Source organism: Stegastes partitus, unplaced genomic scaffold (assembly GCF_000690725.1).
Source record: "Stegastes partitus isolate 25-593 unplaced genomic scaffold, Stegastes_partitus-1.0.2 Scaffold5, whole genome shotgun sequence".
NCBI lineage: Eukaryota > Metazoa > Chordata > Actinopteri > Pomacentridae > Stegastes > Stegastes partitus.
In genome coordinates this window covers 2,013,595-2,040,709 of record NW_007577736.1, presented here as the reverse complement: position 1 = coordinate 2,040,709, position 27,115 = coordinate 2,013,595, and the positions used below count along the sequence as shown (strand labels likewise).

The window sequence follows — 27,115 nt, the reverse complement described above, 5'->3', positions numbered from 1 at the left end:
ACATTTTTATATTAACGTGATATGAAAGCACAGAAGTTGAATCCAACAAATAGCTGCTGCACCCTGTGGTCATCTTGGGTGTGCTTGTCAGCTTGCTCTTTCTTCTGCTCTCTTTCCACATGGAGAGACTTATGAATGCTGGGTAAAAGTAACACTCTTCAAAGGGCTATTTCAGTCTCAACCCACTCGTTGTAAATACAGATACGAGGCGGCATTATTCTAACTAGCATCAACAACCATTTTCATCAGCCTCATCTCCCATGAAGAAGGATTGTTGGGTGGCTAAGCATTTGCTGTTACACGTGGCATTGTGCCATTTACCACCCATTCATCTGCAGACAATTTTCTGCAAGCAATTTCAAATTTGCTGAGTACCGGTCAAATAATCAACATCATGCACCGACGTGGCCACGCTGGTGGTCAAGGTCTATAGACTGATGGTTAAAATAGCTGATGTGATTGTAACTGGCCTAAATACAGAACATGGTGTACTCTGCTAACTACCCATTCCACCCCCCTCCCATGTCTACAGCTGAGTATATTTGGTGGAAATGTCAGCTTAGTGCCGAGTAGCCTATAGGTGCACTGTAGCAGAACAGACAGAAATAGAAACAAAGGTCAATGTGGCATGCAATTGACATCAAATTGCGTAAAGTGGCAACTGTAATGAGGTGACATTTCATGAAAAATGCATATGTTTGAGCACGACCTCTGAACCATAGCTTTAAGCACAAAAAGCACATGATTGAAGAGATATGATGGACAAGCTTCTGCAATACATCTTAAACTAGGTAAATAAAAAGTAGCAGCGAGGCATAGCCTTTTTCTCTATTCTTTAATAAAGGCTTGTACCTTTTACAGTGAGATACGTTAATTTGTCATCTAATCTGTGGCATGTTGCATGAGGTCACAAAACGTTCTCTCATCATTGTTGACCTGTTTACACATGCCCCATAAGTTTGCACAGCTGCATAGAAGCAGAGCAGAGAAACTATAGTCTTGTTAAAGCTAGCTAGATTTTGACCTCATATCCCACAGCCCTTTTATGAGAAATAGTGAGTTACAAACCAGGCAGAGATTACACCTGGCTGCTAAATATGTACAGTTGGATACTCCTTCATTTATAATAATAATGTAACCCTACATGTATTCATCCCAAGCCATTCGTTGTGTTAAATCTGCTCATTGGTGTCAAATTTTCTCAGTTTGATGTGACAACAATGGAATTCCTTCCCAAAACATAAGTTCTAGAGCGTTCGCTTCCCCAGAATGTTTGGATGCGTCAATTATTATCAGCTGCATCATGCTATCAGGGTTAGTCTTGGGCAGGCACTTTGCCAGTTTTATTAAACAGGTATAGCAGTAAAGACAGTAAAGATGCTGGTTGTGGTATGAGCCAGTAAAAATGTACTAGATTTTTTGCTGGGCGACCAGCCCACTGATGTTGTGGCCACTAGTGCAGCCAAGTAGGTGCAGCGTGGCCCAGCGATAGACTGATGGCAGCATTAAGATAGGTTTCTTTAGCTTCTGTGATAACTTAACAAGAACAAACTGCACAGGTGTATTGAGGATGAAGTGCTTTATGACTGTGCTTTGTTGATCTGAGGCTGGCTGACGTTGACTCAGTGGAGGTGTGAATGGTGTTGTTGGTGAGCTTTCCAATCTGTCTCCAACTGAGCCACCCCACTGTAACTGTAGCTGCTGAGACCCAGCAGACTGTGGGGATGGAAGCCATGGTTATATTTTTGGTTTCTCCAGTGTTCCCCTAGATCTCCTGTGCTGATATCAGCCTTGAACAAGGTAAGCTTTGAAATGGTGGTCCATGCGTTTATATAATCAATTCAGGCAGCGACTCATTATAGTAACACACTTCGTATTGCCTTCTTTCTCTTATCCATCCATCCATCCATCCATTCACAGGGGCGCTGGAGCCTATCCCAGCTGACTTAGGGTGAAGGCAGGAGACACCCTGGACAGGTCACCAGTCCATCACAGGGCTACACTTAGAGACAGACAACCAAGCACACTCACATTCACACCTACAATTTAAATCACCAATCAACCTCAACATGTTTTTGGACTGTGTGGGAGGAAGCTAGAGAACCTGGAGAGAACCCACGCTGCATGGGGAGAACATGTAAACTCCACGCAGAAAGATCCCGGGCATCCTAACTGGGACGTGAATCAGGGATCTTATAGCTGCGAGGTGACGGTGCTTTCTCTTATCGTTAACTTGTCTTCTGTGTCAGTGTGAAAAACGTGATGATGTCACCAACTCACACACACAATCACTATAACAATAACAATTCTGTTTGTTGGCAACTAATTTGGCCATCAATTTTGATGTCCGTTATTGGTGCAACCCTGCAACATGTTGAGTCTGAGTTTTAATCTGTCTTCCTGTGCAGCCAAGATCTGCAACTTTTCTGCTCTGGAGCCCAGACTGAGCATAAAGGTCAACCTTCCTATTGCTTTTGTCCAGTGACAATAAAGAAGGTTGTGTCCTCAGTGTTGACAAATTGTTATGTTGTGCAATTTTTAAAGGGGAAATTGCACTGCTGGCTTTAACTTGATTGTGAATATGTTGAACTCGTCTTACTGGACATTTTTTCTTTTCTTTTTTACTTAAGCGTATAAAATTATTAGTACATTAGTATTCCTTACAGTATGCAGCATATGAGGGCCTAAATGGTTACAGTAATAACTATATCCAATTACACGCTTAAAATATTTTGATTTATTGAAATTAAATCCCAATACTGGACTGAAAATGGACCACATCATGACTCAAAAACAATTTTGTTTACAAAAAAATTCTCTCGTCATTTTGTACCTTAGATTACATGTCACTGCATGTGTCATTAAATGTAAACATACCTCTGTCTTTATGGTCTAAATAGAAGTTAGTGGTACCTTAAAGCTGTATTTATTTATTTTTGGATGCAGTGAAGCAGTTTACAATGTTGTTTGGGCTAAATTGTTCACAAAAAGTGCAACATTAGCATTTACTTTACATGTTTTGGCCAACAAAAGGCTAGCATGCACTTTAACTTTAGCGCTGTTTAAGAGCTTACTTTGCTGGAAATGGCTTATGGGGTTAATTAGAGCAGCTCTGAATCACTATACAGTAAATGTGCATGTCATGAAGAAACTTTTTCTTTTGAACTGAAAATAGCAGCTGGGTTGGGAAGCTGGAAATTGGGATTGTGGTACTCTGACCATATCTCTCTCATTAATTCAGTGGTGATATGAAAAATTAATGCAGTTTAATCCCCACCTTTAATTACAGAAAACTCAACTTGTTTTGTTTTTGTTTGTTAGCTTTACTGGGATTTTTAAAGACATGCTGAAATTACTTGGTCTTCCCTGGAGAAACCCAGGTTGTAACCCGCCAACTTTATGGCTTTGTTCCATTTAGGCCATGCCAGTCAGCCAGTATGCACATTAGCGGGGACCTGGCACTGGCACATCTTAATGGAACACAGCCATTATCAAGTTACACCTGTTTAACAAGTCAAAATCTGTGCCAAGGTCAGTTGATAATCTTTTACAAATGTACATAGTCTCTCCCATTCTTAAGCAATAGCTACTAAACGCAGACAAATACCCCTGAAAAGACAATGGTAGTTCTACCTGCTTTAATATAACAATATGACAGGATTAAGCAGTAATGATGTACAAACAAAACTTCCCATCTTTTCTTTGTTTAGATAATATGTTTGTCCAGTTTTTAGTCAAATAAAGAAAGGAGAAAAAGAATAACTTCTATCTCTCAAAATGTTTTGAATGAGGGCCAAAGATTTCAGTTAAATATGAGAGCGTTGCTTATTTCTATATGCTACCAGAGGTGCATTCCGCTTGGAGCTTTTGCTGTTCTATTTAATTTATTTATTTTTGCTTGCTTTGTATGTGTGTGTGCGCATGTGAGTGTAAAATTAATATCGACCTCAGTTGAATGCTATAAAAATCTTAAAGCCCACACACCTTTAAGCCTACAATAACCCTTTAAAACCTTTCTACTTTGGTACTGCAGGCAGAGCATTGTTAAATGTTACACAACACAACCAAATTCTCACATAACACAAAATAAGTATTTTCCAGAACATTTCTACTTTCTGGGTTTTCTTTTTTTTATTCCTTGTGGAGCAAATCAGTGGCTGTAACTCATGAGGGCTGTAACAAGGCTATTTTTCCACTAGTTGTTCATTTATTTTTTTATTTTTTTATTTTTTTTTTTTACCATAGATTCACTGCATTTAATTTCCACAAATTCACCAAATACAGCTGCCAGCTCCTTGCTAAAGATAATCCCTGTGATCATGTTTCTGTGAAGACTGAACCAAACATTGATTTGTGTTACACTGGATAAATCGCCCCCTTCCCATCTTACTCAAGTGTTTCCTCTCTGACGTAAACAGATGTTCTCTGCTCTAAAGCAGCTTACATGAGCAGCCTACAAAAACCTTTCGTATGTTGCTCCAAGGAAGGAATTGCCTACAGTACCTTGGTGTTCTTGACATGATGTACCAGCTTATTGGTACGCTGTCTGACAGCTGTTTAAGTGGCTCTTATCTTGAACTACCATAAGACCAATTCATTAGATCGACACAAACGTATTTTTGTATGATTACATATACAGGTATAGATGATCAGAAATACAGGTCTTTCGATGAACTGCCAATCCCGGTTTTGCGTACACAGCTCTGTTTGTACACTGTTTGTTTCAGTCGCTGATCGTTGTGGGAAGGCCAGAAGATGTAGCACCATGCAGGGAAATGAGCCCTCATTAATTTCTGTTCTCATTCAGCCTAATGCTCCCCGCTCCTCTTCGTCTTCTTCACTCACTTTATTTTCCTCTCTCTGTTGCTCCATCTCTTTTCTTTGGAGAAAATTAAACTGGGTCATATCTTCCTTCCTCCTGCTGCTGCTCCTCCTCCTCCTCGGTGGCTTAAATGGAATCAAAAGGGAAAAAAAAAAAAAAAAGGATGAGTTATCGCAGTGCTGGTGGATATATGGAATAGCGATGTATGGATGGCAGTGCAGCCGTGGTGCTCCACACTCATGCTGTAGACCTAATCCGAAAGCACTTCAAACATATCTCTGCTCTCTCGGAGCATCTTATCCACTATTGTGCGCCTTTTCTGTACAAGGAGCATCTCACGGCTGCTTTTCTTCCTGCTATGTCTTTATCTAACATTTCAGGGGTTTCAGCGTGGACTGCCTGCCGCCACAGCTCAATAGTTCTGTCAGGTTCACCTTTTTAATGTGGGAAGATGTCAGAGTCTCCCTTCCCTCATACACACACGCACAACCACGATAAGCTACACACATGCCACAATATCTTTAACAAAGGTGGAATCAGGATAACAAAACTGTCATAATGCTGCATGTTGCACACCATAACAATGATGTTGTTGTACATTATAGCTCAACTGGTGCTAAAATTTGAGTTTAAAAATCTTTTGAGTACGTTTGCTTTTGCTATTTAAGAAATCTGTTTTTTTTTTTTTTAATGAGTGAAGCGACTTTTCCACTGAAAAATAAACCTGCGAGTTCTCTCTGGTGTGCAAACTATGCAACAGAGAGACTAATTTATTTATTGCGGAAAATCATGTATCACCTCAAACATTTAGCATTTCTGTGCATTTGCTTGTCACAGTCAGTATATGTACACTGACAGTGTATCCACAGTAAGTAAATGTCAGCTGATCAGCACGGCTGAGTCATTTGTCTATTAAAGCGATTCATTAGTTCTATAATATGTGTGCTTTAGTTAAGTGCATTACATTACAAGGCAAGCTTTTGTGATTTCTGGTACATATGTAATTTAATAAAAGTCAAGTCAAGGCTAATTTATTTATAACAGCACATTTAAAACAACAGGGGTTGAACCAGTGTGCTGTACAGTACTAAATAGCAGCCCTTAAGTCACAAACACAAAGACAAATCTGAATCATAACACAGTAAAATAAGAAAAATGAAAGATACAACACAGTAAAAGGTGAAGAATACAAAGCACTGGCACTTAGTTCTAATGCATTATCACAAGATTGAGCTGTATTTGTTATATATTTGTTTGTCCTCTAAATGTAATTTGTTGTCTAGACAAATGAGCCGAGGTAGCAGCACATCTCAATGTTTAACACAATGCAGTATGTGTGTGTGAGTGGGCTTGGAAGGAACGAATACCAGAACTGACGATCAGTATTCTGACTTCAAACTTGCTTGAAGACTTAAACACTATGCAGACAGTGTCAGGGTGGAGTTGCAGGCACAAAGAGTGTGTCTTATTTATCTACTATTCACATTTGTGATGTTCTAAATTGTTAAGGAAGGAGCTGGGTCAGAGTTCAGTGCAGCTGCAGGCAACACTCGGCAAGAAGACAGGACATTTACCTAGTTCAGCTTTTAACCTATAGACCTGTTTTCATTTTGAACCTGGTCACATATATTTACAAATATTATATTGAAAATGTAACTAGTTGTACATATTCTGCATTCAGAATAATGTTTATAATGAATTTCCCCTTTTAAGTATCATTTCGTAAACATTAGGAAATTCCACATCTCAAATATAAAACCATTTCTTAATTTAAATGACTGGTCTGAGGGCTAAATTATATGTTTATGGTCACATTATTATCAATCTTTTGAATCAACAAACTGTTCCAGACTTTGATTATGTGATCTTTAAATGCAAGGACAATGATAAAAATACCCAAAACTGTGGGTCAATGGATTATCAACTTGACCGATTAGCAGATTAGATATTTAACATTTTGTCAATTGTTAGCATTGCTCATTTTTAAAACCACTTTCTGAGGGAATTTATTATTTTAAAAATGTGCTATTTTGGCTCTTGGCCTTTCTCTCAAGCAGTGTCCCACACACAGCACTAATTGGTTAAACATAATTGCCAATCAACACCAAAGGAAACATATTCCCTTTAAATTGAACATAATTGAAACATAAATTAACAAAGGCATTTCTATCAAGTTTTAATGATGGAGGTTGTGTTATTCTACAATTTGACACCAAGATAATTGTTTCTACTGCTGAAACATTGCAGGTGTTTCTTAGATTGGTATATCTATGATTTCTACAAACACAAACAATATCAAGCAGCAGCACTACAGTCTATGAGAGATACTTCTAGGTGTTTCATACTCCTCCAGTAAGACATTAATAATTGCAATGGTAAGTGTTTTCTGTATTTGTATTTTTCTCCTGGTTTATTTGAATGTAGCATCATTTGCTGTTATTTCACTCAAGCTTACTCTATCCATCACATTACTAGTCTCTGTTAAAATTCATCATCCATCAGTTTTATCAACCGATAGATTTTGCTTTCACCTTCGATAGGATTAAAGGCAAGTATGTGGTTTGAAGGACTATCAAAGATTCATCAAAAATTCCAAATTCAACTTAAGCATTTCCAGTGCATTTCTGGATCAAGTAACATTTGCATATATTTCATTAAAGTATGCGCCCAGGCTTATATACAAGTAAACATCTGTGCACATCGACACACATAAGACGAATTATCTTTAATGCACTCAGCATACAGAAAGTGTTGACGACCTCAGTATTTTTCAGTTGGTTTCTGAGAGCCAGCGGCTGCTGTGGAAGGATTAGGCGATTAGAAAGACAACACTCTGAGATTGGCCAGCAGGTCTCATCAGATAAAACATGTTTAGAGCAAACAAAAGCCCTGCTCTGCGGTGTCGGAACATCACCGGACCGCTTTGAACTCCTCCTCCATCCTGCCGAGGCTACAAGAATCTCCCTTTATATCTTCAGATGTCTGTCTCACAATCAAAGCCCTGTCAGATGCGGGGGCTCACTCCTCAGGACCGCCCCGGCTATTCTCAGATTAATTACTTGACAGCCCCTGTGAGGGCAAAGAGGTTCTGCAAGCCCTGCAGCTTTCAACCTTTAACAAGTTTCTGACACCGTACACATGTAGACTCTCTACTCCCAGCAACACATTATGCTGTTAAGCTATATGACGATATCCCATCAACTTGAGCTAACAAGGACGGGGAGGAGGAGTGGGAGAGGGTAAGCTTTAGGTAATTGCGTTGAATTGATTTCTGCCCTTCGCTTTTATGTTTTCCCGCTCATATTCGATAATGACAACCAGAGTCATTTTTTCATTTTGCAGAATCCGCCTTTCGCAAGGGACAGAGCCATGATTAGATTTGTTTGTGAAGGACGAATTTCAAGAAAAGGGGGTCGATTCAATAAAGGGAATTTACGCAGTGGGTGTAAACTTGTGATTCAATTGGGCAGCATCAGGTAAACTGATGGACAGCAGTGAATGGAATTTACCCCACCTCTCTTGAATCATGATTGTCCACAGCTTTCTGAAAATTATCAGGAGGCCAAGACTAAATTCATATAGGTACCATGTGATTTTCTTCAGCAGCAATTTGATACTAAACTGATAACTATCCTGTCGTGTTTGTGCATACAAGTATGTTTGTGTTTGTCCTCAGGCTTGCTGTAGGAGGATGTGTTAAGCAGCTCTTTGAACAGGGTCTGATCAGATTTACAGTTGAGAGAGAGAGAATAAGACACACGGGAAATCTAATCTAGCTGAACCTCATCATCGGAGGTGCTCAAGTATTGTCCAAACAAACTGCATTCTGTCATTGTTTCACGTTGGTCGGCAATAACATTCTGCACACATCAGTCCTACGTTATATTTATGGGAGTCATTTTAATGTTTGCATATTTCATCCCAAAATGGATCAGACAGAAAACCTTAATGCATTATTTATCACAATGTGACTTCAGTTAGATTTAGTGCAGTCATCATTCAGTAAAGATTTGACTTTGGCTGATTTTCTATATGACTCGAAAAATATCCAAATCAACCGAATGCTGTTTGTGTGAAGCAAAGACCAACCTGTTGTGAAAATCTGAATTTTTACGGATCAAAATTGTGGCTTTGATGTGTTGAGCACTAATGCAGATGGAGCCGTTTTGGCCAAGATTTTCGAGAGATAAAGAAAGTCTGTGTATTGCATTATTTAATTTCCTTTTCTCACTCAAAATATTTTTTAATTTCAGACACTGAAGGAATTCAAAGAGAATATTATGGATGCTGTTTCATTTGAAAACTTTTGATGCCTCTTGGAGACGTACATTTGGAAAGCAGCTGCAAAGAAGCATGTTTCAGGCTTCCTGAGAATCTCCTTGGTTGGTTCTGTCTTTGTGCCTTTTGTTATGTTTCTGATTGAAGTTTTAGCCCATGTTCAGAGCTTTTGTTTTTTAGCTGCCAGATGCTGTAAAATGCTGCATGCCCTTGTCAACGTCTGGAGGTGCTCAGACACACCATAATGATCTGGCAGGAGTCCAAGACACCACAAGACACTAGACGAGGAGTTGCTACTGATACTGCAGGTTGAAACTGGTTGTCCTCTTGCTTTAACTCATTCTATGACAACCAAATCGACTTGAGCAGCGTACCATCATGCATTAAGAAATGTCTAGCAGTTTAAGGTTTTGGTGTAAACACTCAGGAATAGGGATGTGCTGTCAGGGGACTTTAGTATGGTGGCCTTGAGGGGGCATTACGACTTGTGCATTCATCGCGTGCCACAGACCATGCCAAAAATGCACTTTTCTGCCAAAAAAATAATGGAAAAAGAGCGCAAGATCTGTAATACAATACAATACAATACAATACAATGCAATACAATACAATACAATACAATGCAATATTAGTGGCTTAAAGAGAGGAATTTTAAGACACACATATTCTTAAGAGGGGCTGCAGGGTGGATCAGTGGTTAGCACCGTCACCTCACAGCTAGAAGATCCCCGGTTCACATCCTGGTTAGGATGCCCGGTGTCTTTCTGCGTGGAGTTTGAATGTTCTCCCCATGCAGCGGGGGTTCTCTCTGGGTTCTCCGGCTTCCGCCCACAGTCCAAAAACATGCTGAGGCTCTTCTTATACAACATACAATAGTAAGAAAAATGTATTGTTATTCTGCATATAGTGTTAAAAGAAATCCTTGTTCAAAACATGTTGATGCAAAGGAAGAGTTGCTCCGTCTAATGTAATAATGCAAAACTTTGTTTTGAGCCACTAAAGCCATCAGTGGTAACTTCAGAAGGTTGCCAATTTGTCAGTTTTTGCACAAATTAAACAATTGAGGGGCACTGCTACAGTTCACCTGGATGAGCAGGTCACATGTGTAAAAGGACTGTAGTGTCTGACGCATCCAAGATGGCTGCCTCGGTGTATCGATGCGCTCTGTTTTGTCTTGTTTTGTTCTGTAATTCTGTGTTTCCATCTGTTACTGTTTACTGTTATGCACTGAACACCAAGTCAAGTTCCTTGTATGTGAAAATCTACTTTCTGATTGTGATTCAGTTGCCTGGATTGATTCTAGTTCATATCACATTGCCACATGTCATCCTGCCTTATACTCTCTCAATGAAATACAAAATACCAAAAAAAAAAAAAAGGAACAGTTTAAACTAGTAGGATTATATTAGGAGTGGTGTGACCTGATAGTTACGTGATTAGGGTGCAGACGACATACACCTTGAGTTTTCAGTTTGATTCCCACCTAGCTAGACCATTTTGCTACCTGTCATTCCCATGTCTCTCTACTGTCTTGGTCAAATAAAGGCATACAAATGTCAAAAAATATATAAATAATTAAAAAAGATTTTATTGCTGGTGAAGTTTTGAAAAGATGATTGGTGGATTTTGTTGCTTTTGGATTGCACCAGGTCAGTTTTTGCACATAGCTTGAATATAGCTGTAGCTTCATATTAACCATACAGACAGAAGAGGGATATCAGTCTCCTGATCTAACTCACAGTAAGTCAATAAGTTGGTCTTACCAGGAGCTGCTTTGTATTCAACATACAGTAACAGTACAATACTGGTGTTCCCTCTTTATAATATACTGAGAATTTGATAAGAACCAGAATCCATAAGCATGATCCATATCTATAAAATCCAAACCCAATCCTAGAAGATTGAGTGTTTTTTATTTTATGGTGTAGGATTTGATAAATAGTATCATCTCTTTCAGCTTCATCTTAGATGCTATGCCTTTGCACTAGAACACACAAATTCCTGCTCATTGCTTGACTAAGTTGATTAGATCTTTCAGTTTGAACAATTATCATACATGAATTCCTTTTCTCTTCCACTTATGACTTAGCTCACGTGCATATACTTATTGTATTTCTTAAAGGCCAGCACCCTCCTTTCCCCCCTTACTTGCTTCCTCCTGTCCTTTCCCTGTCTGATCATTGTGATGACACAAGGTCAGTGTAGGTCACAAGCCTTGCTCAGAAACATAATTGAATTTCATTTCACTGTGGATTGTCGTCATTACATGTATTTGGAGTGTGTGAGTTTCTGTGCTTCATTAGGAAGCTCTCGAGCAGAGTGGACCTGAGCAAGGATCTATTTAGTAAAACATTACCCAGCAAAGATTGTCCCATCCTGGCTCCTGTCTGGAGCATGGCTCGAAGTTCATGACATTTAAATGAGCCTGCAATAGAACCCTTGAAAATGTAAATTTAGCCTTTCTGTTTCAAACGTCCTTTTGAAAATGGTTCTCTCAAAGGTGATTAATTGGTAGGAGGACTCCTCAGAGAAAGACGTGGCATACAAATGAAATTGCATATGCACACAAGTATAGTCGCACATGAATGCCGGCTGGCACGCATGTAATCAGGCACAGATAATAAGTACAACCTCAGGAAAATGTGTGACTCTCACCTCGGCATTTAGCCTCTTATTTGTCAGCTTCTCTCTCCTTACTTACTACAGATCACTACAAAACCCACATTCTTGTACAAGCCACACAGTCTTACTCATTTATTTTTGACAGCTTTGCATGCTGACTGCAACACCCTGAGGCTCTCGTTCATGTGTTTTTACATTATCTCACTCTCATGCAACCAGGAGAAGTAACACTGTTGCAGTATTACATGCTATTGTTTGAGTTTTTCTACTGATTCTACCTCCCATACAGTACCCAGAGAGTTCTTTTTTGGCAGTGTCTGATTGTTGTAAGGGTTTGTGCTAATCCAATAAAAGGACCCTGTTTGTAGACAAGATACTGTTAAGTTGTCAGCAAGCCATGCTGCTTAAGAAATAAGAAGCCTGAGTGAGTCAGCAGTACATGCACAGAATAGTACCCACAGAAAATCTGGATTGCATTAATTACGCTTTCTGACTTCTTAAATTGATCAACATTAGAGGTAAAAGCTAAAGTGAATTAAAGACTTTCGTTTGTTTCCAAATACCTTCGAGTTGTGAGTGAACTAAACCTTTCTTGCATCCCTCTGTGATACAAAAGCGCTTTCACTGAATTTCCTTCTTTGGATAATAAAGTGCAATTTGATTTTACATGAGGCACTCTTTAATCCAACCATGTTCACCAACAATCTTCTCAATTACAACTGTGCTCTTTTTAAATCCACGGCTGGACAACTAATTTTGAAGTGCACTGAGCATTGAAGTTTTAACTCAAAATACTGTAGCTTGGAATGACGTTTTCACCAAATTTTTGTGACATTAGTTTTATTTTCAAAGAATGCATTTGAAATCAGCTTTTATAGGTGTTTTCTTTTGTAACTTCATGTTCTGTTACCTGTGAATTTTCTTTGATTTTGAAATTGTAACTGAACCTTCTGTTTGCTCATACTCTGTATTGGAAAAGCAGCTGCTGTGCCAGCAGGTCCCTCTGCTCCAGTGCACTCAGTGCTTGTCTGCCATTTTCCTGGTACATTCCTACCTGTAATTGCCTTGAAGAGCGATGTATTGTTGCCATCCAGCATAAATTTGGACATAAATGTTGCAAAATTTACGAGCTGGATGTCACATCAAATGCATTTTGAGCTTGACTCTTTCTCTATTTGATATTTAATCTTGCAGGTGACATAATGTTTTGTACTGACTTGATGTTTTTAACAGTGAAACCTGATGATTGTGTTACAGGTAAATGGCAGGCCCCTATTTAAACATTCAGCAGACTAGTGTGAGCATTTTGTTGACCGGCAGATGAATGCAATGGATCTCTCCCTCAAAGTGGTTATGAGACATCCCGATGTAAATGCTTTTCTTTTCCATCAGCTGCCTGACACATACATGTTCTCATCTATCTCTTGTTCTGATTAGGTGATGAATTAACCACATACAACCCCCAAAGCTGCCTCTCTCTCACCTTTCATCTCTATCTCGTCCTTCCTCCATCTCCAAACTATTGGTTGTGTGCTGACTATAAACAAAACTTGACTACATGACATTTTTTAAGGTCAAAGTGCACAGAGATTATCTCAACAACTGGTGATGTTATGGATTGTATATGTTCTGTTCTAGCTTATGTAAATAATAAATATTTACATTTATAATTGAACCATGAGTAAATCAGCAGAGAAGGTACTAAGTTATACTTGTGTCATGCAGAAGCCTTGTCTAATTGATTTTCTATCCAATGCTTTTTGACCTATTGATTCATAAAATGCATATTAATTCACCATCTCTTGAAATACAGCTCCTTTGTATCACATTTTCAACTGTTTTTGTCAAACAAGATGTTACATTGCTCAACAATGTAAAACAAGGAATTACTCAAATATACAGCTGATTCATTGCCTACCCTGTTTCTTGCTTAATCGAAAATATTGCAGAGATTTGGCAGTCTGTTAGCTAGTGTCAGCCGGTTTGGTGTAAAATAGGTTTTCGCTTCAGGCAGCCAACTCACATGGAATCACGATAGTGACTTCAGAGATTGTACAATTAATGTGTGATGTCTCAGCTTTGATATTTATACCTTAAAAATGAGTTTAGTAGTGAAGATAACCTCATTTCCATCCCTTTTGGGGGGAAATGTGATGATGTAGGAGTGGATGTGGGCTGATGAAATGCCATATGGAAACAGCTGCAGCAGTGATGCAGTGTTGTAGTTTAGGCAGCTTAGGCAGACCAGTGGAGGGAAGTGAACATTGACAGCTTAAACAGATCACCTGATGTCAAAAAGGGTGCACTGGATACATGTTGTAGAGTTGAGTGTGTCTCGTGTGAATGTAGCACGACGACTTTAGTTGTCTGTCTTAACTCGGTTCCTGTCAGATAAACTGCTTTGTTCATCATTTATTCAGTTTAACACAGATTAGTGGCACTGTGTAATAGGGTTGGGTGATACAGCTGGAAAATGTATTACAATGAATGATTCATTTTAGTCAGTATAAGCAGTTATTGATATTTTTTTGTGGACTATTTTTAATTAGACCAATTTAAAAAAAAAAAAAAAAAAGGTTTCATTTAAATATAACCATCTTACTTTAACTTTTACCACATTAGCCTTTTGATCAGGATACATTTCTAAGCAACACAAATAAATATGGATAACAGAATGATATTACCTTGATATGCATTAAAGAAAGACAGAAAGTGAAAGCTGGATGGAGGGCAAGCAGAGCGAGGCTGCTGCCCTGTGCTGAGGTTAAGGTCTAAACCAGGTATCACTGTATGGGGATATTAAGTCCATTAGCTCTCTGAGCAGGACCGCTGGGAGTACGTTGCTTAGGTTGAGGTTGTGGATAATTTTAGACTGCGATGTCTGTCTCAGAAGGGCAACCTGCAATCCCCACCAGCTAAAGCCTGACCAGGAGAGGTCTGTGAATGCAAACAGGGGTGACGAAAGGCCCAAGTGGCCGCAGACTAGCGCGCCTTAGGAGACCTGCGCGGAGAAACGGGGAGAGACATTATCAATGTCCAATGGATTGTTTATGATCCAGAGGGAAGTCACACTTCTAATTTATTAATGGGAGCAAATTTTGCATTTTAATTATGCGCTTTCATGAATGTTTGCATCTGATGCATGTTAGTGAAGCTATCAAACATTATATCCAACTGTTTTTATTTGCTATTAATGAAGTGTCTATTGTCAGTGCATACCTACCATACTATAAGATACAGTTAACTGATGTCAACTGCCTAAAATACCCCAGTGTTCTTTTTTTAATGTGCTGCATCAAAATTATAGGTACAACAACATTATTGTCAACAAAAATATGTGAAGAAATACATTAATTACTTGCAGAAATCCATATCTGAACTTAGTACTGACTACGAACCAACCACTTTAGCAATTAAAATATCCGTAAGATCCCAAGTGCCCCCAGTGGAAAAAGTTAAGGTTCAAAATGGGGACCTAAATCAGGTTTATCAAAACGAGATGGTACAAATGACTTCACGTTATTCTTTACTATCCCCATTTAAAAATGTGTTTTTTTAGTTGCATAGAGCAGTGCCACATAACACAAAGCTTTGTGATGAAAGCTTTTGATAGTTTTGTATATAAGCTTCTATATGGGTCTTTATATAAATACCTAAAACACAACAAATTATACAACATCTCATAGCTGAGTACATGTTACACTGGATTGCTGTCCATAGTGTAGCTGAACATGTGTTTGGTTACCACCACACAAAATTAACCATTTACTAGCCTTTAATCAATCCAAATGACAGCAGTAATGACCAGTCACTGTTGAGTAAGGGATAGCAGTGGCTGTTGCAGTGATGTCTGCAGGAGTATAGATCAGTGTTACATCTCTCTTTAGCAGCTGATGTTTCACAGTAGAAATGCATAAGTGTTTTACCAGGATTGTGGGTACAGTAACATCAGAGTTCAGTGTGTGAGGCACACACATGTAGTGGAGGCACCTTGGCAGTAAACATGGATTATCCCTTTGAGTTGTTAATAATGAATGTGTCTGGTTTACCTCCACAGCCTTAACAACCCCCTCTGATGAAAATCACGTTTTTTACCTTGTTAACATATCCACAGGATGTTTCTATATGGTACAATGTGTATCATGAGCAAAATAAGCAGTCAAGTGTCAGTGTCATGACAGTTTGAAAAACCGATTCAGAAGGGGGTTTCACACGTGACAAACCTGAGAAATGAATCCCATCAACTAGCGTGGTAGGGCTCTCTGTACCATTATTCCTCTTAACAATATGTCTTGGGTTTAAATGTGTAAGGCTGAATTGCTCCATTATTGCAAATTGCAGTTGTGTAGCATTGGGTAGTTTTACATTGGTTGAGCAGAATTATAGGTGAGCTGGTGTGCTCAAGCTGCAAGTGCAAGTGGCAAAGGGGTGTGTGGAGAAAGAGACAGAGACTCCAAAGACTGTCTGTTGTAAAAGGAACAATGGTGTGCAGTTGCATCAAAGTCATTTTAAGGCAGGAAGAGATTATTTTTTATGGGAAAACAATCTAAATATGTACCTTTGGTACACAGAGATGAGTTTTTACAGGTTAAATCAATGCCTTGAGTTGGGCTTCAAAAAACCCCCGACAAAAACCTGATCCCTGGTTAAAACAGAAAATAATAAGATATCATGGCAATGCATATTTGACTAATCATATATGATTAGTGAAATATGCATTGGCATGATATCTTATTATTTTCAGTATACTGCTGCTTAGATCTAGTATGATCTACATGAAGCAAGGATAAACAGGTCATTCAGGACACAACTGAACCTACTGAGTGTTTCTTCTCGTGCAAAGGCTCCTTTTCCGTGAATATTCAAATTTAATTTCAGAAGGTCTTTTGTTGTCACAAACAAACTGCTGGCTGTGATGGGAGTACTAATGAACAGAGAGAGATAAATGTATCTGTACATGCAGCTGAGTGAAGAAATTTATTGCCAAGCTTCAAGGTATTGGTTCTTTGTCAAGATAATTGTACCTTGACAAAACCAGTTTTGTTGGTGACATTGGTAATAAATTTATTCACCGAGCCGAGTGTGCAGTTATATTTCCCCTCCCTCTCTTTTTGTTGAAATCTACTCTGTGCATCAATGCTAGCATGACTAAAACCAAGATTAATTGCTTTCATATCTCTGGCTTGGAATCACAACCACTGGAACACACACACACACGGTGTCTTCATGCTACACACATTTCTGCTCACAGTACACAGTGTACCAGATCAAAATGAATCTGCATGGATCAAAATGAGACTGTTCTAATTGACAGTGAGGCTTCAGTGCTGTGCTGCTGCCATACAGCATGCAGGTCCTCTCAGCTGGAACCAAACATCTCCACACTGTACAGACGAATTACAAGGAAGACCAAAAAGATAAAGACCTGCACTTTGTTGTGTTAACTGCATGCACGCGTAGAGCAATAGCCAGGCTTGTGCATGCATTTGTGTGCGTAAAAAACCCAACCAGTTGCAGGTGCACGTTATTTCTGAGACAGTGAGTCTTTGTGTGTGTAGGTGTGTGTGTGTGAGCTCTCCATGTTTATCATAACTGCATACAGATGATGTTGATAGGGCTTGTTCATCCCTTGAAGTAAACAGAGGTTGTATTTGCATCTGACATTAAAGTAGGGAGCGAGCACAGCGGCTTATTACAAAGCCGACAGGAGCGGAAGCCGATGCATAATGCACCTCTCTGGACGGAGAACATCAGAGCAGTGAGGCTACCGTGTGCTCGCTCTTCTAACAGCATCAATTCTGCTTCCCCAATCACCTTTCTGTCTGCCAGGCGCGATGAGAGATGTGTGTGTGTGTGTGTGTGTGTGTGTGTGGCGGAGGGGGGGGACAGATACAGAAGAAATCACACTACTGCTACTGCTTGAATATGCAATCAGTTTGGCAGCTACAATGACTGAGCAACATCATCTGAACAAGGGAGAATGAGCTTTTTTTTTTTGCAGTGGGTGAGATTGAGATCAGGAGTGGCAAAGGCAGAAAAAAAAAGAGAGAGAGAAGGAAAGAAGGAAGGAGGGAGAGCGAGTGTGCAGCTTTGAGGCGTTCCATCATCCACCAAACTCCTGCAGCTTCCCTCTTCCCTCCTCCTCCTGGAGAGAGAGAGAAAGAGCAACAGAGAGAGGAAGAGAGAGAGAGAGAGGGAGCAACAGAGAGAGAGCGAGAGAGTCACGCTTACAAGCCAGCGGAGAAGAGACGTCAAGAGGAGGATCTACGAAGGGGGAAAAAAAATCCTTCTCTCTCTTCTGCTGCCTCTCTTCGTGCGTCCTACAGGCAGCAAGGAGGCGAAGAGGAGTGAGGAGGATCCGGCTGGCATATTTTCTACGCTGCTTCCCCGCAATTTCTGTGGCTGTATCACAGTGCGTGGAGCGCAGGGGAGAGCCGCCGAGAGCTCGATCGGTGACATCGCTCCGCAGCAGAAGAAGAGTAACGTAGAGGAGCCGGGATGCTTAACAACCTGACCGACACAGAGGAGGGGGACGGGGGAGCGCAAAGCCAGGGTGAGTGATGGGATGTGTCATGCAGCCACACAAACACATGAGCAGATATGCAATAAATAGGGACGTTCACATGGCGATGCAAGATACTGTACTGTGCGCTCGTGCAACCGCGCAGAGGGAGAGTGAAATGTATGTAGCACAGGAATGCTTCACAAAAACATGCACGATTTAGGTTTACACACACGCAACCTGATTGGAGTGAGCAGCAGTGGTGTGTGTGTGTGTGTGCGAGCGCTTGTGTGTGTTACAGCGTTGTACGGTGGTCGGCCTGCTTGCCTCCTCTGCTGCTGCTCTTACTGCAAGGCTGTTGTGACAGGAATAGTAATGGGCTCATTCCATACGATGGATGGCGAGCATAAGGGCATTACAGCTTTGTCCGGCAGATGCACACACTTTCACTAATACATACACGCACACACACACACGCAGATACATAAATGTTCACAAATGCCCAAAAAGTATCGAACGTTTTGTGGTGCAGCCATCCAGTAGTTCATCCATCCTCCATGGCAACGTAAATATTCCCACCACATATGGCACCTCGTTGGACAGGCGGTATGGGCATGTACACACACACACACACACACACACAGTCACTCACAATTACAGATACCAAGCCACCATTGCTGCTAATCCCATCGCCCCCAGCTGTCAAAATCAGCCTTCCATCCAATCCCCTTTGATCAGCCCGGTCCTCAGTCTCTGCAGGATTTCAGGAGAGAACCTGTAGGTTGCTGATTTGTGCAGAGAGCTGTGTTGTGAGTGCTCTTAGACTGGCTGTTCACCAGAGAGCACATACATTCTCAGGCCCTGGCAAAAATTGAACCTGTTCTTCTAAGTGCCAGTGACAAGCACCGCACATTTTGGAACTGTATTAAATCATTAATGCAGTTTAAGCCCCTGATAACTTTGATTCTGCTGCAATTTCCACATCCATTGACTCATTCAAAGTCAGGGTAATTCTGCAGTTGCAGAAGCTGCAGACCAGCAGCACCTCTACACTCTGTCTGCTATATGTTAAAGATTGTTGTAGCTCTGCGCACATCTCTCTCTTAAACTCCCTCCTTCACTGCCCTCTTTTTCCCCCCTTTTGCTCTCTATATTTGTCTCAGCTGTATTCTCACTCTTTCATCTCTCCCATTCTGCATTATGCACAAATCTCCCTGTTGTTGTCAGTCCTGGGCTCTAAGGGATGCACTGGAGAGACAGGTTGCGGATGAGAGAACAGTCACTATGCTGCTTCTCCTACCTGTGAGGGCTTAATGATAAAAATAGACCAGTGCTGGGAACATGAATATTTAACTTAATGCGGGCATCTCTTTTTTTTTTAAGGGTGGGGGGGAGATTACAATGGTGCGCTGAGAAGCACGGGCAGCAGTTGTAAGAGGTTGGTGGCTGGTTTGAAGCATGACCCTGCTTATAAGTGCCACAAATTAGAACCATCAAGGGCAGGTTACCAAGCGTGACATAAAGCCAAGTAACAAGGTATGCAGGAGGGTTAAGCTGATATGATTACTTGAGCATTGCTGCCACTGTGTGCTTCTATCTTTCTGCACTGATGGATTTACCGGCTGATTTACATATATGTGTATGCATCCATGTGTGTGCTGAGTGGTGTTTTGAAGCTGACACACATGTTCATTCTGAGTACATGCAAATGTGCTGAGAAGTGTGTGTGTGTGTGTGTGTGGTTGTAACTCATTGCTTCTCCAGCTATATATAGATTTCAGACTCTTAATTTGTCAGGCTGTCCCTTTTTATTTGTTCTGGCGTATTGCGCAGACATAGCCCTATACATGTAATGTGCACAGAGCCGTGTTGGGACTCATGGAGAGGTGGATAAGTGTCCCCCACCACCTCCTCTCAACGCATCTCTTAATCTCGCTCTCTGTTTCTCTCCCTGTCACTCTCTCCTTATCCCTCTCCTTTTGTCACTCTGCAGTAGCAGCATCTCCAAGGATAGGACCTCATTCACACACACATACACACATACGCACATACACACATACACACACACACACACACACACACACTTATCCAAGCCCTCCGTCCCTTTCATCTGAATCACAGCTCTGCTAAGCTAGCTGTGCAACAACCTGAATAACTCTGTTTAGTCATCAGTAATATGCAGGGCAGCTTCAGATAGGGGGGGCTTTTCGCCTTTTTACAGTAGGAATGTCAGAGGCTGTCGCTGTCCGCTGCCCCCGGTGCTGAAAGCGGCTTCCCCCCTCTCTCAGGGCTGTGTAGTGCTGTCCAAGGTGCTGATTTACAGCCTTCATTACAAGGCTGGGTTACAGCCTGGTAGACTTACATACAGCATCAGGGTGGAGGTGTGTTTATGTTTGTAGGGGTGGATTTTTTTTCTGCCCACTGCTCACCTTATAAGCACAAAAAGATGAAAGGAATAACTATCAGGGAATTACAAAAGGTTGTAAGGAAGCTAAAAGAAGTGGATACATGTTGAATCACTTGTTTACATATTCATAAGCTGTCGTATTGCTCTCCTGCCATATTGCTAATTATGTGAAGATTTTTCTTTTTGGAACAGTGGAGAGGTGGAAGGAGGTGGAATGCACATAAGGGAAGGTGAAGTTTTCCATTAGCAGCACAGAAATGGTTTAGTGACAGAGTGTTACTTGTGTTTGAAGTGCAAGAAGGTAAGCTGTGACTGTCTGGAAAATGAAGTGATGCAGAGAGATGGATAGGGAATGAAGAGCTGTTCATTACCTTTCTGGAAGGTGTAGAATGCTGCAGTGGTATGTTGTGTTTTAGGTGTTTTAGCTCACATTAACATGAGTCATTTTACATATTTTCAGTATTGTGACAAAGATCCTACACCCACTGCATCATGTAACGCTTCGATTCTGTCATCATTACAATGATAAGCTAGTGTAAACAACGTTTGCTCATTGTTTATGGTGCACTATTAAGAGGAGCTGTTGCTGTTCAGTTGCCTAGATTCTTGTTAGCGAGAAAAAGTGATTTCATGCTACTTCACCAAATGTTTGTTACTGTCTGCAATTTTTCCATTTATGTATTCAAGTTGCTCATTAATGTGTCACTTCGGTTTATTTGCTGTGGTTTAATGACTGACTAGTTTTTTGTTATGTGTGCATAATTGAATATTGCTCATGAGTTCTCCCCGGACAAAGTCATTGGCTCAGCAGGGCAGCTGACAGCAGATTGCTGGCTTGCTCCAGATAGATGATATTCTGTTCTCTGGAGACATATTAAGAAAACAGTTTAAACATTATTGCTACTTTTAGACAAGATACGATCGATTTTATTGATGACATACAGAGAGATTAAGTGTAACAGATGCATAATCACAAGAAAGGGAAGTTCAAAACACTAAAACAGTGCTCTGTATAAACTATGAGCATCAACTATACTCCAAATTAAGAACAAAAAAACACTTCAAGGTACTAATTAGTAAACCTTATACATGTATGTTGCAAGAAGAAACCTCACAAATAGTGTGAAGACAAAATAGTTGTATTTCTTCTGAATGGCACAGGCTTACATTGTCAGTAAGAAAAATCATTTCAGGCCATACATTGGTTTGAGTACATTTCCATTTAACAGCAGGATTTTTAATGTATTAGGAAATATTAGGTTTGCATTAACAGTAATTTGTTAGCTAAGATATACATAGATGTCAAAGAGTGAAAGCACAATATGAGGCTCATATTGATCAAGTGTTGTCATCTTCATAGTTTTGTATGAAATCAAGGCTAGATTTCACAAGATTATTGGGAATTGTGAGTTTAAATCAGATGTGCCAAACTGGCTGTGGTTTGGCGAGTCTTCCTTTTCTGCTATTTTATTACATTCACTTCGCCCGCCATCAAGTGTTTAATCAGTATCTGCCCACGGGAATCTTTACATTGCTTGTTTTTGCCTTTCTGACTGTATTGCATACAAGAGGAGGCTTCTCCTGAGGGCAGCAGTCTGAGTGCTGTACTGCTGGTAGAGTACATGCAGTGAAGGGTAACATCTTTAAAATGGATAATGTAGAACTAAATTAACTTTGGAGATACAGGCGTTTAATGAATCAAACTGCAATAGGAATTCTGCTCTATCAATAGTGTGACCTATTCATCCCTCCTCCTATAACGGCTGCTTTTGATTAGGTCATCAACAGAAAATTAATTGGACGCTGTTTTGCTACCATTGATGTGTGAGTGTGTGTGTTAGTAGGTAAATTAAAATGCTATGTAAAGTGCTTTAAAGAACATAGCAAAGGTTAAATAAAGTACCTTAAGTAGTAGTAAAAATACTTAACACTGTTTGGTTTTATCTTCTCAGGTGTAAAAAAATGTATTCTTTGTCTTGTTGCATATAATGGTAAACTGAATTGTCTTTGGGTTTTTAGACTCTACGAAATAAGAACTTGTTTTTTTTACTAACTTCTGACATTTCACATGAAACATTCTGTAGATTAATAGAGGAAATAACCAGAAAATGATTTAATCGTGAAAATAATCATTAGCTCCATCTAGCCATCCATTTAGTCGACCATCTCCTCTCTCTAGCCGGTTCATACTCTTGGTCTGGGCTGTGAATAGGGTTGTAATGATGTTTTAGTTATGGCTGACTGCATAATACTGCAAAATGCTCCCTGGGGCCTTCTCCTAGGGAAGCAGTTGTTGTGCATGCTCAACGTCATTATTCTCTGTCTACCCACTCTGCGACTTGTCTACTCTGAATGGGGAAAGAGAGGAAGCAGAAATGCATTGTAAGTGAGAGAGACTGCTGGCTAATACAGAACCACAGGCACTTGTTACTCAGAAAAGGTAGCTCACACAAAAAAAATGCATTTTCAGTAGCTTATAGCCTAAATGTATCATCTCCACATGAGTAGACAGACACACAGTCCTGTTAGCCTGCGGTATAGTGCTGCATAGGTCAAATTCAATACATTATTGCCATTTCAACCAAGTTAATTGCATAGCAGGACAAAGCTGTACACTGTGTTCCTTATTCGACACTCCAGTGTCTTTGACAAGGATAAACTATATTGTGCAAAAATGGTGTTGACTAATTTACCTATTGTTTAAAGTTACAGTTTTGATTGCATTCTTTCTTTCTTTCATTGCTTCATGTACCCAACGTCATGCACAAAAAATAATCAGCTTATGAATAAGTGCTGTTTTCCAGCAATACAATGACACAAATGGTTCTTGAAGTTCAAAGATGGGTCATAATTGTGTTTTACCACATTCAACATAATGAAGGTCGGTGATAAAGAAATGTGAAGAATGGATGTGATTGTAATATTAAAGCAGCACAATTTGATTAGCAACAAAAACAGTGGTTGGAAAATATAGGTTCCAAGGTTCTCTGTGGTAAAAGATTTCAAATGGATAAATGGTCTCGGAGTGAAATAGATGGCCAGTTTTATGGAGTGGAAGAGGAGGTCATTGGACATGAAGGAAAGGGATGAATCATAACACAAGAGGCTCAACCAAGCTGAACACAGGGACCTTCATCTTCTCTCCCCAGTTTAAAAAAAAATTAAACAAAATATTGGCTGTCATTGTATTATTACAACCATAGGAAACAACTAACAAGTCAAATATATTTCACTGAATTATAAAATGTAAGAACATACAGTTTTTTAAATCTTTTTTATCTCTAACTACAACCCCCACTCTTAAGGGCAAAGTATGGTCAGCTAAATTGCTGACAATAATAACAATAGAATTCATTCACAACAACAAACCACTTATAGGTGAATTACAGTGGTTCTTCTGGAAAATCATGTGAATATTACATGTGTCATCCACCTAAGCGTTGTTAAAGGCTAAGCACAGCCCCCCATGGTAAAGGCACTGCTCGATGGCAGCTGCCTCTCACAGCAACGACGTGCCTTGCCACACTGCAACAGCTGGTAAAGTCGTGGCTCAAGGAACATGACCAAGAGCCAGAGTGTTGACCCAGCCTCCAAACTCCCCAGATCTTGATCCAATTTAGCATCTGTGAGGCTCGACACCTCAACTCACAGGACCCAGATGATCTGTTGCCAACGCCACGGACACCCCCAGAGTACCTGTGTCCATGGCCCAACGGGTCAGAACTGTTCTGCGATAAATAATAGAACATATTCCTAAAACTACAGGAAAGCTAAATTTGAAAGCACCTGAGTGTGTCATTAAAGTAGGCGACATATCAATGAGTCTGTGCATTGACTGTATTAATGGGAGTGAGGATTGAACTTCTCTGAGACAATAACTGCTCTGAAATATGGAATAAAATGTCTTCAGCTGTTTGTTTAGGAGGATTGAATTTACAATTTTTGATAACATCTAGCAATTGTATTGTGGTAGAATTGTTATGTGACTACTACCTTCATCATGCCGAATTATTATGACACACCCGTGGAAAGTAAAAAAAGGAGCAGAGTCAGTGTACTTTGATCCATTTGAAGGTTTATTGTTCCCTAAGCAGAGAGTGCAACAAACAGAGCTGGTGTCGAGGTCAAATAAAATTGTCACAGAAAGCATTCGTCTAAAGGGTTTTTAGCCTGCTGAATGTGCGTCATAAGCCTTCGCAAAGTATGATTATCACCTGATTCTCACCTATTGTCATGAGCTGCATCGTCACATCGTCATCCCCTCAAAATGCCAAAAAGTTCAAAAGCTGGCTCAAGAACAGGTGAAATGAATAACATCAGTAAGTTCAGAAAGTTAGCATAATAGACACTGAATTAAAGCACTGCAGTGTAATATTTAATGGCCATGTCAACCAAGTTAGTTGTGTGGCAGCACAAAGCTGTACACTGCATTCCTCATTAGACACTCCAGTGCCCTTGAGAACGAGGAACTTTATATTGTACACAAGTTTATGTGACCAATTTATGTAGTGCAGACAGTTACAGTTCAATCAGTCTCCATTATTTTATTACTTAGAGCATGGCTCAGTATTAAACACAGTAAAAAACATTACACAACAAAACACAAGGGTGTGTACAGCCAAAATATATTCATATTATATGTATGTAAGTTGAAAGTTGAACCAGTATATACTGGCTTCTCTCAGTAGCAGGCTTTCACTGTAAGAGGCCTTGTACTCTGCTAAAGTGCCTTCCAGAGTTCATGTGAAACTAAGCTGTTATCCATGTTAGTCTTGTAATATAAAATCCCCTTTTTTAGACAGTAACAATGTTCAGACTACCCTCATATAAAGTTTAAAATGACAACTGCAGTCTTTCATAGAGAGAAGCTTCCGTGGTCATTGTGTAACTCGTCTAACTTCGTTGACAACCTTCACCACCATCACCAACAATTCATTAAATGACAATCTTCTAGCCTGAACTGGTTATCGTATGTTAGCTTGAGTGTTTTGTTTGTTGTCAGGTATAATTTAGGAAGCAACATGCAAATGTCAGTGTTAAACTTGAGGCTTTCAGCATCATGCTTAGTCAAAGGTCTTGGTAAAGTGTAAAAGTTGTGCAGTCAGAAATAGAAGAAAGAGGCAGCAGAAAAAAACCTGTTTGCTATACCTGTATTTAGTTTTGAGCTTTTTTATTTTCTAGTTTATCATCATTACTATTTCTTTTTAAAGCTTCAGCAAAATGTTCACACATGTTCTGTTGGGATTGCTGAAAGCTATGCTGGGAAATGTAGGAAATCCCTGGGGTAGGGGGCGACATCCTTGCTTTCCTCTGGTTCGTTATTGAAGAGACCTAAGTCCTTGATGAGTCTCTCAATTTCCACCTTATCTGACATTACGGCGAACCGACCACTGCCAGGAGATGGGACCATAATGAAAAGCCACGTATTGATTTACTCTCACTCATAGAACTCTTTCGCTGTGTGTTAGCTGGCGTGTGGTCAAGACTGGCCTCAGAACCATGATACCCGCTCGGCCCGGTAGCAGAGCAATCAGCGCCGCATTGACTCTGTGCACCAAGACTGCTGCTCTGTCACTCCAGACAAAATAAAAGCCAAAGAACCCCCTGTCACTACATCTGTGTGTGCATAAGTCAGAGCCTGGCTTCATCCCATTTCATCAAGCTGTTTTCCTTTGGCTCGAGAGAGAAAAATAACCAAGTAGGTAATGTGGATTGCCATGGTTACAGTCTGGCCTGCTGGAAATGTTCCACGTATTTGCTAAATATGCACCCTTTACACCGAGGTTAAACATGACAAACAAAATACAGAACATACTGCCATTCATCAGTTTATGGGAGTAAATAGTTGCTGTGATGCAGTCAGTTTCATACAGAATATATGTTATTTCAGTCGGGGAATTTCCCTCGTGGATAAATCATTTGCATTTCATAAAGCACAGAGAGGGAAGTCACGTTTCTCTCTTTTCAAGCTCACACGTTACTCCTGCGTCACGGCACAGTCGTCGTCTCTCTCAGTCTCTGAGGAAGGCTAAACAATCCTCTTAGCTCCATCTTTTAATTGCCTAGGTAACCACCAGCCAACAGAAAAACAGTTTTTTTTTTTCCCCCCTCTCATGTTAAGAGTAGTTGTATGCGTTTGCCGTCACGTGTGCACTTGGCCCTGAGCATGTGTGTTCACTGTGACTCTCATACATACGTGTTATGTCTTTTGAATGCTAATATTGGCAAAACAAATGAGAGTGTCTCTTATTGGCTACTGCTGAAGTAAGCCAACAGCGGGGGAAACTCATTATCTTGTCTTAGAAGAAGTGAGGGGTGGGGCGACGGACGTACAATTTCAGCTGTGGGAACCCTGGTGGTTGTGTGTGTGTGTGTGTATTTGTGTGTGGGAGGATCCTCTGTTGTACAGCATGGCATTGTGGGATTGCTGTAGCTTTAAACTATAGTAAGCGGCTTAATTGGTGGGTATGAGTGGGCAGGGGGA

At 40.2% G+C, this 27,115-nt stretch overlaps 2 protein-coding genes across 4 annotated transcripts in view; both read left to right on the top strand.

Moving 5' to 3' along the window:
• The window catches only part of LOC103356200 (adenosine receptor A1-like), a 711,380-nt gene that overhangs the window by 60,659 nt on the left and 623,606 nt on the right, over positions 1 to 27,115 (top strand). The gene's annotated exons all lie outside the window — the stretch shown is intronic.
• Positions 1 to 27,115, top strand: part of slc12a5a (solute carrier family 12 member 5a) — a 163,200-nt gene that overhangs the window by 47,932 nt on the left and 88,153 nt on the right. For 2 of the 3 annotated variants that reach the window (XM_008280008.1, XM_008280001.1), the window contains exon 1: positions 18,221 to 18,275. The exons of the other annotated variant lie outside the window; for it this stretch is intronic. In XM_008280008.1, coding sequence (XP_008278230.1) covers positions 18,221 to 18,275 — 55 coding nt within the window. Of the gene's footprint in view, positions 1 to 18,220; positions 18,276 to 27,115 lie in introns of those variants that run through there. 3 annotated transcript variants of the gene reach the window in all.